Raw genomic sequence first — 13,165 nt, 5'->3', positions numbered from 1 at the left:
GGTTGTGCTGTTTGCATTCAGATCCCCCCCCAGATTGGCTTGCTGGAAGGCCTGACTTCCCTGGATGTGAGTCATAACACTAACCTGCGCTCATTCCCAGATGAAATGGGAAAACTGAGCAGACTGTGGGACCTGCCACTAGATGGCCTTCAGCTGCAGCTGGATCTCAAACTCATTGGCAGCAAGACAAAAGACATAGTCAGGTCAGGCGGGGTTGACATTCTGCTGCTGTTTTTGTTTGTTTGTTTTTTATGTTACCTTGTATAAAGAACCATATATACTCTCCTGTCAGGTTCCTTCAGCAGCGGCTGAAGAAGGCGGTGCCATACTATCGGATGAAGCTCATCGTGGTGGGGAACGCAGGAAGTGGAAAGACCAGCCTGATCCAGCAGCTGATGAAGCTAAAACGCTCTCAGCTGAACTCAAAACAGACGTCTTTTGGCATTGACGTCCGCGACTGGACCGTCAGGGAAAGAGACAAGAAGAAAATGGTGTTGAATGTCTGGGACTTTTCAGGTTGGCCCTCTTGTAAAATCTGAAAAGATAAATTGACATTTGGATATCTTATTACACCAGCTGTGATTTTGAGGCCCTACCCGTATGTTTACCCCACAGGTGGAGAGGAGTTCAGTGGTTCTCACCCTCACTTCCTGACGTCCAGAGCTCTTTACCTGGTAGTTTACAACATCAGCAAGGGAACTAGTCAAGTGGATGCTCTCAAACCTTGGCTCTTCAACATCAAAGTAAATCTAGTCATAAGAAATAAAAGTCTGTGAACTTGTAATCATTCTCCTGGCCTGATCTGAGCTGAGTCTGCAGTAGGGCAGCATTTACAGTGGGGCAAAAAAGTATTTAGTCAGCCACCGATTGTCATCATTTTAGGTGGGGGAACTTGCACAGAGGTCAGTAATTTGCACCAGAGGTACACTTCAACTGTGAGAGACAGAATATGAAAAAAAAAAAATCCATGAATCCACATGGTAGGATTTGTAAAGAATTTATTCGTAAATCAGGGTGGAAAATAAGTATTTGGTCAATAACAAAAATACAACTCAATACTTTGTAACATAACCTTTGTTGGCAATAACAGAGGTCAAACGTTTACTATAGGTCTTTACCAGGTTTGCACACACAGTAGCTGGTATTTTGGCCCATTCCTCCATGCAGATCTTCTCGAGAGCAGTGATGTTTTGGGGCTGTCGCCGAGCAACACGGACTTTCAACTCCCGCCACAGATTTTCTATGGGGTTGAGGTCTGGAGACTGGCTAGGCCACTCCAGGACTTTCAAATGCTTCTTACGGAGCCACTCCTTTGTTGCCCGGGCGGTGTGTTTTGGATCATTGTCATGTTGGAAGACCCAGCCTCGTTTCATCTTCAAAGTTCTCACTGATGGAAGGAGGTTTTGGCTCAAAATCTCACGATACATGGCCCCATTCATTCTGTCCTTAACACGGATCAGTCGTCCTGTCCCCTTGGCAGAAAAACAGCCCCATAGCATGATGTTTCCACCCCCATGCTTCACAGTAGGTATGGTGTTCTTGGGATGCAACTCAGTATTCTTCGTCCTCCAAACACGACGAGTTGAGTTTATACCAAAAAGTTCTACTTTGGTTTCATCTGACCACATGACATTCTCCCAATCCTCTGCTGTATCATCCATGTGCTCTCTGGCAAACTTCAGACGGGCCTGGACATGCACTGGCTTCAGCAGCGGAACACGTCTGGCACTGCGGGATTTGATTCCCTTCTGTTGTAGTGTGTTACTGATGGTGACCTTTGTTACTTTGGTCCCAGCTCTCTGCAGGTCATTCACCAGGTCCCCCCGTGTGGTTCTGGGATCTTTGCTCACCGTTCTCATGATCATTTTGACCCCACGGGATGAGATCTTGCGTGGAGCCCCAGATCGAGGGAGATTATCAGTGGTCTTGTATGTCTTCCATTTTCTGATGATTGCTCCCACAGTTGATTTTTTTCACACCAAGCTGCTTGCCTATTGTAGATTCACTCTTCCCTGTCTGGTGCAGGTCTACAATACTTTTCCTGGTGTCCTTCGAAAGCTCTTTGGTCTTGGCCATGGCGGAGTTTGGAGTCTGACTGTTTGAGGCTGTGGACAGCTGTCTTTTATACAGATGATGAGTTCAAACAGGTGCCATTCATACAGGTAACGAGTGGGGGACAGAAAAGCTTCTTACAGAAGACGTTACAGGTCTGTGAGAGCCAGAGATTTTCCTTGTTTGAGGTGACCAAATACTTATTTTCCACCCTGATTTACGAATAAATTCTTTACAAATCCTACCATGTGGATTCATGGATTTTTTTTTTTCACATTCTGTCTCTCACAGTTGAAGTGTACCTCTGGTACAAATTACTGACCTCTGTCATCATTTTAGGTGGGGGAACTTGCACAATCGGTGGCTGACTAAATACTTTTTTGCCCCACTGTAAGTTAACAGTTCATCTGGATATTTTAATGTATCTTCTATTCATTTGTTTATTTTCTTCAGGCAGTAGCACCGCTGTCTCCAGTCATTCTAGTGGGAACCCATACAGATGTGAGTGAGGACTCACAGCTGCAGAACTGCCTGAGCAAAATCAGACAGGAGCTCCTGACCCACCAAGGCTTCCCTATTATCAGGGATTATTACATGGTCTCAGTCTGTGAGGACTCAGATGCCATCGCCAGACTCCGCAAGGCCATTGTCCGGGAGGTCACCAGCTTCAAGGTAAAAGGAAACATAAGGAGACTAAGGAGATCATCTTTTTGGAATAATTCAAAAAGATGATCTCATATCATCCTTTCCTAACTGCTTCTCTTTGACCTCGATGGAAATCATCATTAGGTCAGGGAAAGGTGCAGAGGTTAGGCATAGCAAACTCATGCCTAACTGGGATTTCTGTGTGTGTGAAAAGACAAAAACAATACATAAGCTTCATCAAATGAATTAATTTGTCAGGTCTTTGAGCTGTGACTTTAAGCATGAGGAAGTGAATCGGAGGTGTCTGTCTGCTGGTTCAGGTGCAGGAGGGAACCAGTTAGAGAGACACTCAGAGTTTGTTGAAGAAAACCTGCCGGGGAGCAGGTGAAGTTCACGGTGACTGAGTTGTTAGCTAAACCTGCTTCCTGGAATAAGCTATTGGTCAGCTCTTTACACGTTTCCATGGTGGAGCAGTTTGTAATTGCGTAACTCTCCTCTGGAGAGTCCTCTGGAGTCTCTCAAGTCTCTTGAAAGCCACACAGTCAGCAGCTGTACCCAGTGTTTAAACTGGAAGTTTGCACTGCTCTTACTTGTCATTATTGAAAACACTGCTTGGGTCTTTGTATGTGAACTGGCACATAGGGAGTAGATTGCCCTGCAAATTCACACTAATTTCCCCCACAATCTATATGAAATGTAAAATTCCCTCAATTCATCTCTTGAACTAACTAATTAAATAATATTCCTAAAGGCTGCAAAAAATGAATGGACTTAATTGTACAGAACCTTAAATACTCTCCGTTCAATCAGTAAAGCTCATAATCCTCATTTAGAGAGCGTATATTCTAATAATTTCTTTAAATAATGCAACAAGTTGAGAAAAACCAGATCTTATTACTGCAGATTAATGGTCATAGTTTAGCTGTGCAACAGTAAGTTATGCAATGAAATTAAAAACACACTTCTAATTATCATTTACATGATCTGCACCACTTTGTCAATTATGTTAAAGGGATTTCACGAATGACTGGATGGTCTGACTACGAACTGTGGGATGACATTATCTCATCTCATTTCATATACATACTCCAGTTTATTCTGTGCCAAGGGAGGTAATGAAGGCATTCATATCCTGTTCCCCTCATAGATACAAGACCAGCCTGTGATGGGTCAGCTGGTGCCAGACAGCTACGTGGAGCTGGAGCGCCGGATTCTTCAGGAAAGAGCCAGGGTTCCTCCAGAGTTCCCTGTCCTCAGGCACCATGAGCTCCTGCAGCTCATCCAAGACAGTCAGCTGCAGCTGGAGGAAGCTGAGCTCCCTCATGCCATCCACTTCCTCAGCGAAGTCGGTCAGTCTGAATTAGGCTAATAAAGCAAGCACTTTTCAACTGAATTTTTAGTTTTGAAAATAAAATAGCAGCTTTGCCTCAGCACTTTCACACTCACACAGTGATATCCTGCAGAGTAGCTTGGATATCCAGCTTGAGTGTGTTTTCACTTTGCGTCTCCATCTGACAAGTTTTGTTGCATCTTTGTCACTGCAGGTGTTCTATTGCACTTCGATGATCCTGCACTTGAGCTTCAGGAGCTTTACTTTATTGACCCACAGTGGCTATGCAGTGTCATCTCACAGGTAGCCCTTCTTGTTATGAATCACATGCATTTGGTTTTGTGTTGTTTTTTTTAGGTTTTTTTTTTAGGTTTTTGAGAAAAAGAAAATAGTTTATTCATCCCAAAAGTTGGAAATTACTGTGTTAAAGCAGCAAGAACAGAGACAAACCACAGTTGAAAATTACCCTAAAATGAGCTTAATTAGAACTTTACAATCTAAATATGACCCAATAAAGGGATTCAATCTTGAACCTTAAGGTGGTAAAGACTTTCTGTATTTGTCCTTCTAGCATCATAATATGACGACAATGATGATGATGATGAGGAGTTAGAGAGAGGTTTGGAACTTGGAGGATGGCCGTGTGAGAATTGTTGAATGCACAGATGCTTGTGTTATCTTTCCTCTGTGCAGAAACTGACCTTAAAGAGCTGTGGCTACTGGGAGCATCCTAAAGGAGTGGTCCAGCGCTCTGTCGTGGAAAAGTTTCTGTCTGAGACGAAGTGTTTCCCGAAGAGTCACCTGACACAGTTCTTGAAGCTGCTGGAGAAGTTTCAGATTGCTCTTCCGTTTGGCGAGGACCAGCTGCTGGTACCCAGCAGGTAGGCTGTGTCTTTGTGGAAATACAAGCAACAAATAACTGCTTCACACACGCTAACCACTCAACCCATAATCCACAGCTTGTCCAAACACAGACCCGTCATAGAACTGCCTCACTGTGAGAACTCTGAGGTGATCGTCCGACTGTATGAGATGCCGTACTTCCCCATGGATTACTGGTCTCGGCAGATCAGCCGCCTGCTAGAAACATCCTCCTACTTGCTTTGTGGAAGGGGTAAATTAAACATACACCAGTACATCAGTTGACTTCTTCAGTGCAATATTTAAAGAAGCCAATTGTTAACTGAATGCATTTCACACTCTGTGCTATCCAGAAAAAATGGTCCGACCCAACCGGATCTACTGGAGGAGAGGAATTTACCTGAACTGGTCCCAGGAGGCGTACTGTCTGGTGGAGGAAAATCCCTCCAGCTGTGTCAGAATAACCGTGCCCGCATCATGCAAAGGTGCTGTAGTATTTAAGGATGATAATTATCCTGAAATATCCAGTGTTTGAAAGCAATAAAAAGACAATGACCACAGAGAGCTGAGGCGAGATCGGACGAGCTCAGGGTGGTGTAACTCTATGGTGGTGTTACAGTTAAATGAAACTTCCATTTGTGGGTTAGTTACAATGAACCTTCATAAAAATGGCTTAAAAAAACACACATTATCGGCATTACCAACACTATGACATCCAGGGCTGAAAATGCATTACAGTACTGATAATTATTACTATGAGTTGTGGAGGTGTCTGCGATTGTTGTCTTAACAGTTTTCACTCCTTTGTAAGCCCTCATTTGCATTCCCCCAGGCCGGCTGCTGCTGGGTCAGGTGGTGGATCATATTGACTCCCTGCTGGAGGAATGGTTTCCCGGCCTGCTAAACACCGACATGCACGGCAGTGGAGAAGCTCTGCTGAAGAAGTGGGCTCTGTACAGCCCAGAGGATGGGCAGGAGTGGAGGAAGATTCCCCTGGAAGACATTTTAACAGGTGTGTGCACTAAAACATCAGCACTTGTATTGTTTCCTTAGTCAGGTCAGTTTTGTATTACTGTCATGGATTCAAGAAGTCTAAAATGATAACTTTGTTGATTGTAGATTTCTTGCGAGCGAGCGCAGAAAATCGGCCCTGCACTCTTCCCGTCTTTCAAACAGCCCCTGATCTGTTATTGAGTGACCAGCCTGCAGGAACAACACTTGACAGTGAAGAACTGGATGTAGATCTGTCTTTAGAGAACAGACTGGGTACGGCTGTGTAATGTCCCGATAATTTCTGTTTTTTATGAAAAAGCAGATTGTTAAAAGCACCATTTTTAATTTTGAACCTTCTTGTTTTAGTTTCATTTTTGTTTCTTAATTCTTTCATATTGGTTTTGTTAACAGGGGACGGTGGCTTTGGAACTGTCTATCGAGGCGTCTATAAGAACGAAGACGTAGCTGTGAAGATATTCAACAAGCATGCTTCTGAGCTTTACATCTACAGACTCCTCAGACAGGTACCACTGAAACTTTGCTTACCAAAGTCCCAACATTCCTCTTCCTAACATCTCTGTGTCCCAGACACCTGTGTTTTCACTGTCCTTGTGGCTCAGCAGTGATTAGACATCATACATTGTTTCAGCAGGAAGAGTTGCACATCTACCTGACCTCTGTGTCTTTTGTATCTTTAAGAAATGACAAATGTCACCAGCCATTTCAGAGCTAAACTTTTGATGCATTTTGCCTTCATCGATTCACATTTCTCCCTGTTTTTCAGGAATTAGTCGTTTTGGGCCGCCTCCGTCACCCCAGCCTGGTGACCCTGCTGGCAGCCGGCTCGACTCCTCAGGTCCTGGTGATGGAGCTGGCTCTGCGCAGCTCTCTGGATTCCCTTTTCGAAAACAAGAACGTTAGCTTCAACCAAAAGCTCCAGCACAGGATTGCCCTGCAGGTGGCTGATGGGCTCAGGTAGAACGAAGAGCTGTTGACATGTTATCTTAACCCAGCATCAAGAAATTCTTCACATAATCATCAACTAATTTTAAGATTGTGTTTTAGATTTTAACCACCATAATAACTTTAAATATCTCTAAATCAGATTTAAATGCTCGTGTAAAGTACAGAAATCGACTTACCTGCTGTTTCTTTGTCAAACCTGTGTGATCAGGTACCTTCACTCAGCCATGATCATCTATCGGGATCTGAAGCCTCACAACATCCTCCTGTTCAACCTGAAGACCGACTCTGACATCATCGCCAAGATCACAGACTACGGCATCGCTCAGTACTGCTGCAGCATGGGAGTAAGAAGCTCTGAGGGGACAGCAGGTCAGAGTCCAAAGTGCCTGTTTTTTGGGGTTTTTTTTTTTCAATTATTATTTCATTGATCATGCGATCAGAATATTAAATTATTTTTAAAATCAGATTTTGAAGACATATTTGTCTTTGTGTTGTTGTTTTTTTGTCCACTTTGATTGGACTGCTTTATGATGTTATACTGTTATCAACTGATTACAGGTTTCCGAGCTCCAGAGGTCGCCCGAGGTAATGTGATTTATAATCAGCAGGCTGACGTGTTCTCGTTCGGCCTGCTGCTCTACGACCTGATGACCCGTGGCGAGCGCATTTTAGACGGCATGAAGTTTCCCAGCGAGTTTGATGAAATTGCAGTTCAGGGAAAGCTGCCAGGTGGGAATGCGACAGTTCACCTATAATCACTGACAGTGAATGTTAAGAAAAAGAGAGCCACCTCAGACATGGTACTAATAATGACCACGTACAAGTAACTAAATGCTTGACATTAAAGCCACATTAATTTAAAAGAAGGCAAAGTAGTACTCAGTTTCTATACTAGTATATTTGAATTGGATTTGCATTATATGTGTTGTTTTATATATTTCACAAGTTAAAGAGAATTCACTGAAGTGTGCATTACTTCTTCTACAGATCCAGTAAAACACTACGGTTGCTCACCTTGGCCCAGCTTTCAGGTTCTAATAAAGGAATGTCTGAGGGAGAGCCCACAGGATCGACCCACTTCTGCTCAGGTTAGGACCCGCAGACTGTGTAACCAGCTTGTTCACCTTTTCTATCTGAGAAAGGTGATGGTGGTGGTGCCACCGCCCCCTAGTGGCATTAAAGTGGATACTATGTAACAGAAATGCAGAAGTGCAAGCAGCAGATTTAAATTTAACTCGATTATGATTTTTAGTCCTACTTGAGTGATACACAATTAAGAGGCTTTTGTGTGTGTGTCTGTGTGTGTGTGTGTGTGTTATGGGTGGAGGTGTTTGACAGGTTGAATTCAGGTGAAATGCTGTGTCTTATGAGGGAGCTTGTGGTTCCCGGGGTTTTGAGTGCCGAGTGCTTCATTCTGAGCTCTCGCACCGCCGACAGCAATTCTTCCAGCCACCGGGTCTGGCTTGGTGGAGGAAGCAGGACCCAGAAGAAGGGATCCATCACAGCTGTGGACCTGAACACCAACACGGTCGCTACACAGGTACTGATACACAATGTTAATGTGGCAGAGGGCTGCCCCTCCCTGAACCTTGTTCTGCTGGAGGTTTCTTCTTGTTAAAAAGAAGTTTTTCCTTCCCACTGTTATCAAGTGCTTGCTCAGAAGGAGGGTCAGCTGATTGTTGGGGTTTTCTCTGTATTAGTGTAGGGTGTTTGCTTTACAATATAAAACACCTTTCCGTTGGGCATCTTTCTTTGCCTTTAGACAATAATTCTGATGGCAAAAGAACCAAACGGGACAGGCGAAAAAAAGAAACAAAAACAATATAAAACACCTTGAAGCAACTGTTACTGTGATTTGGTGCTATATAAATGAAACTGAATTGAAAGTTTTTGATTTCACACGTTTGATGCAATTTAATTCATTTAGCGTCTTGTTTCTTTACATCTTCTTTGAGATCTCATACATTATAATCCCTGTAAAACTGATTCTCTTATCATGGAATTATAATTTGCATTCACAGGCTGGTTCATTCGAGGTCGACACCAGTCCCGTCCTGTGCCTCGTGACTGTCCAAATCCCAAACGAGGACAGCGATTGGCTGGTGGCAGGCACCCAGTCTGGCTCTTTAGTGGTCATCAACAGTCGAGACACGTCGACTTGGCACCACCTGCAAAGGGTCACCGACGCCGTCACATCACTGTACTTCCACGTACACCCTCGACGCACGTAAGCATGTGAAAAAGTGCACTGTGAACTGCTGCAGTTCCGGTTTAGGTCGTATTATAACCACTTCTATATGTTCCCTGTTGATCTCTTTTTTAAAATTTGTTTGTTTTTAGTCAAAGAAAGAATTATTTGCTGGTTGGGACAGCAGATGGAATTCTTAGCATTTATGAGGACTCTGTGCTCAAGGTAAGTATTCAAGGATAAAGAAAAAGCCCTTTTTTGATTGTTTAACGGATGATATTCTGATACATGCTAATTGTGCACATTTATCAGCTGGAATTCTTGTTTTTTAGCAGGAGAACGGCCAACCGGTTAAAACGCTCAGTGTGGGCCACGTCAACACTCCGGTCATGTGTTTGGGCCAGTCGGTGCATTCACTGGACAGCAGGTCTGTGTGGGCCGGCTGCGGATCCAAGATCCTTTCCTTCACCACTGACTATGATGTCTGCAAGTCCATCGACACAAGACCGAACCTCTTTTCTCAGTAAGTCTGTGTGGGAATGTCAGGCAGCTCGTTCTGTAAACAAATGCATATATATGATATATTCCAGCTCCATTTACATAATATATGAATGGAGTGTCGTTTTCAAGGTGCTATGAAGATTAGAAAGTATGAAGTGTGATCAAAATGTTTCAGGAGTTGTCTTTTAAAAAGACACAAAACACTTGGAAATGGTCATGTGAATGTCTCATCTGGACTTCTTTACAACTGATTGCGTAACAGCAAAATTCTGTGTCTTTGTGTGTTCGTGTGTGCGCGTACGCCCTTCAGCCAGCAGCGGTCACTGGGGAGCGAGGCGTGTGTGTATCGTATGGTTGTGGATAAATACGTGTACCTCAGCAAAGCCAGGACAACAACTGTTGAGGTTTGGGACAAGAGGAGCGAGAGGATGGTGGACTGTATTGACTGTGCTCAGATTATTAGGTACGCTCGCACGTGACACACACTGACATACGGAAATTTTTCTGCAGTTACAAAGTCGCAGTGACTGTTAACTTCCACTAAATAAAACTATTTTTCTACTCCATGTCTTTGGAGTATGAATGTAGTGCATACAGACATACAGCAGGCCCCCTCCAACCAGAGGGAACAGCAGAGGCAGATCTCTTGCATTATTAGCTGCAGACACTGACTGAATAAACAGTGAGAATGAGAACACAGGGATCAGAAACAAAAGGTAAAAGATGATGCAGAGCAGCCCACGGTTTGAAATTAACGTGCGATTTTGAAAAGACACCAAACATTACCGAGCACTTAGCAAGAACATTAACTGAGCAGGAAAACTGCAGGTGACTGTTGTCAGTCTGTTTTTCAAAATTCAGATAGTTTTCCACACAACAGCAGCTGCATGCTAATGCCATCCGTTCCCCGCAGACGTGACAGAGGCGGGCACGGCAGAGAAGCTGAGCTGCCCTCTGAGGCGTCGCCCTCCTTGGCCACAGTGAAGGCCCTGCTCTTGCCAAGCGCCGCCATGCTCTGGATCGGCACTAGAAGGGGCCACCTGCTGCTACTGGAGCTCCCCAAACACCAAATTCTGCAGGTCATGGAGCCCCACTGTGATTCTCTCCGCTGTATGGCATCTGCACTCATACGTGGGTCCTTTTTGTTTTTAGTTTGACCTTTAATTTCATGCCACTCTCCTGGCAGATTAGCAGATCCGCACGGTTCCTGGTTGGTGTGGATGTATTGTTACAGTAATAATAATAAAGCCAACCACAGCATTCATTTAATGGAACAGAAGCGTCATACATTTATGCACCTTATATACTTGCTGATGTCGCTCGATGTTGTTGTCTAAAATTGTATATTAAAAGTGGAAAAATATTTTGTGGAACAGCTCCCTCATCAGTGCACAGATATGTGCTCATGTGCAGGGCGTCTGCGGTCCAATATCTTCTTACTGCTGATGGTTACTGTGAGATAACAGATAACAGGACACTAGGCAGTTGAAGTACCTCTTAAAACATTACATGTGATTGAAATTGTGTTTCCTGCACACACTGCCGTTTCATGTTCATATTGAAGATTGCTTAAAGTAAAAATATCACATCAACATTATTTTGCCCCCCCAAAAAATAAGAGTTGAATTAAAGAAGAAATTAAAAATTGATGACCAAGTTCATTGATTCTTTGTTTGTGTCAGTCGGTGTGAAAACGTTGCAGTTTTCTGTTTTTCTGTTTTTTTTAATAGAAACACTTAACAGGGAGAATGTGGTGCTGGTGTTGGGCCGAAGACAAACTCAGCACAAGAATCAAAATGGTGAGTCCGACGGTTCATTGTTTCTCACACGACCTTGAAAGCGGCGATCCTGCTGTGCAGGTTTTTTTTTCTTCATCTGTTCAAAGTGTTTGTTTGTCTCGGCTGTCAGATGAAGAGTCTGTGCTTACGATGTGGAACAGCATGCTCCCGGTGGAGGTCAAAGACCTGAGAAAGCACTGCGAGAAGAGAGAGCAGATCGCAGCCAAAATGAGAGAGCAGCTCCACCAATGAGCACACTGACTTTGTATGTTTTCACTTTTTTACATCCTGCTTCTCAGCTCATATATGGATTTGTTTTTATGCTACTGTCATTGCTTCATTTTTACTTTTATGAAAATCTCAATTAAAAAAGGACTATGGGAGGATGCCAGAGAGAACCCACAAACACACAGGAGAATCGGGGGACAGCATGGTGGTTAGCACCATGGCCTCATAGCAACAAGGTGTAGGCTCCAGATCCACTTGCCTGTGTGGTGTTTGAGTGTGTTCTCACACAGCCCAGCGACATGCATGCTAGGTTAAACTTCTGAATTGGCTCTAGGTGTAAATGATTGTCCATCTGTTAGACTGTGACAGATTGTCGAGATGTCCAGGGTGTAGCCCCGCCTCTCGCCCTGTCACAGCTGGGACAGCCTTCAGTCAGAGTTGGATAAGCAAGAAAAAACCAGATGTACAGATGGCTTAACTGGAATCTCTAATGATGCTTTAGGTCATCCAAAAATACGAAACACTTTAAAGGATTCAAAGACTTTCTTTGAACTGTTTTGATTATTGTGTTAATCCTTTTTTTTTTTTTTTTTTTGCAGAATGTTTGTTGAAAAGGGATCAACTTCCCACTGCAGGAGTATCTCGGCAGTGCACGCTGAAAGGGGCGCGTTACCTCAGTTTCTAATAGCCATTCAAACTTTCCAGCACACTGACCCTGGAAGAGCACTAATAAGGGGACGACTTTGTAATGAACTGGTCAAAAGAATCTAATTCAACAAATGTTTCTCGATGTTCTTGATGATGCACATTTGCACCACTTTTTATCAGATGAAGAGAACCTTTAATTACTTTGTCAGAAGGGACACAAAAGGTTTCATTTGTGTTTTCAGAGCATATGTACTAAACCTGCTCCTGATAGATAACTAGAAAGCCAAAGGAAGGAAAAAAAGCCCTCAAAGTGTACATTTGACTATTTATTTTATATGTTTACCATTGAGCTCCATCACGCCACATCAGTAAACAGGAAATGAACATCTCATAATGCTGCCTGCTTTTCTCAAATTTATATTTCCTGTTGTTTAAAGTGAATGTGATTGTGCCAAACACAAGTAACTACAGTTTTATGTACTGTGATGGCTCTTTGTTGTGTCGCTTTACGGAGTATGTTCACAAAAAGACAGAAGATGAGAAAAATGTATTTTTTATAAGAAGGAAATGTAGAGAAAATTTGAATGATTTGGTGTTAATTTGCACTTTTTTCTCATTTTCCAGTCGCATGTTGTACATTGAACAATGTGTTTTTCTGAGTAGTGGGATACTGTACATACTGGGAATAATCTCAAATTGCACTGCAAGAATAAAAGCAACAAACTGATTTCTAGTGTGTGGTTATGTTTAAGCTTTAATCAGAGGGAAAAGACATTAAAATTGAAGCTTTTTGATGGAAAAGAAAATATTTACAGAGTAAAAAAACAAAGATGGGTTAAAGAATTAGAGTACTTCTGAACCTTAAAAACACTGTTTTGATATCCAAACTAACAAGATAAATATATTTAAAATATTTATATTATATTTACAGAATACTTTAAATATACAACGGCCATCGTGTATTCTATAAACAAA

The 13,165-nt window shown here is 42.9% G+C and overlaps 1 protein-coding gene across 4 annotated transcripts in view; it reads left to right on the top strand.

Moving 5' to 3' along the window:
- The window catches only part of lrrk2 (leucine-rich repeat kinase 2), a 36,180-nt gene extending 23,263 nt beyond the window's left edge, over nucleotides 1–12,917 (top strand). For 2 of the 4 annotated variants that reach the window (XM_026175027.1, XM_026175026.1), the window contains exons 28-52: nucleotides 22–203; nucleotides 293–516; nucleotides 616–743; nucleotides 2,506–2,724; nucleotides 3,845–4,046; nucleotides 4,242–4,330; nucleotides 4,721–4,908; nucleotides 4,987–5,141; nucleotides 5,242–5,373; nucleotides 5,721–5,900; nucleotides 6,008–6,154; nucleotides 6,293–6,405; nucleotides 6,666–6,856; nucleotides 7,056–7,216; nucleotides 7,406–7,576; nucleotides 7,835–7,935; nucleotides 8,175–8,387; nucleotides 8,869–9,074; nucleotides 9,188–9,260; nucleotides 9,368–9,558; nucleotides 9,847–9,999; nucleotides 10,450–10,667; nucleotides 11,267–11,335; nucleotides 11,445–11,579; nucleotides 12,142–12,917. In XM_026175027.1, coding sequence (XP_026030812.1) covers nucleotides 22–203; nucleotides 293–516; nucleotides 616–743; nucleotides 2,506–2,724; nucleotides 3,845–4,046; nucleotides 4,242–4,330; nucleotides 4,721–4,908; nucleotides 4,987–5,141; nucleotides 5,242–5,373; nucleotides 5,721–5,900; nucleotides 6,008–6,154; nucleotides 6,293–6,405; nucleotides 6,666–6,856; nucleotides 7,056–7,216; nucleotides 7,406–7,576; nucleotides 7,835–7,935; nucleotides 8,175–8,387; nucleotides 8,869–9,074; nucleotides 9,188–9,260; nucleotides 9,368–9,558; nucleotides 9,847–9,999; nucleotides 10,450–10,667; nucleotides 11,267–11,335; nucleotides 11,445–11,566 — 3,828 coding nt within the window. In that variant the 3' untranslated portion in view covers nucleotides 11,567–11,579; nucleotides 12,142–12,917. The other 2 variants (XR_003272907.1, XM_026175029.1) reach the window with 2 other exon arrangements.
- The last annotated feature ends 248 nt before the right edge of the window (nucleotides 12,918–13,165 follow it).

This window comes from Astatotilapia calliptera, chromosome 7 (genome assembly GCF_900246225.1).
Source record: "Astatotilapia calliptera chromosome 7, fAstCal1.2, whole genome shotgun sequence".
Taxonomy (NCBI): domain Eukaryota; kingdom Metazoa; phylum Chordata; class Actinopteri; order Cichliformes; family Cichlidae; genus Astatotilapia; species Astatotilapia calliptera.
This window is presented reverse-complemented; position numbering and strand designations above follow the sequence as displayed.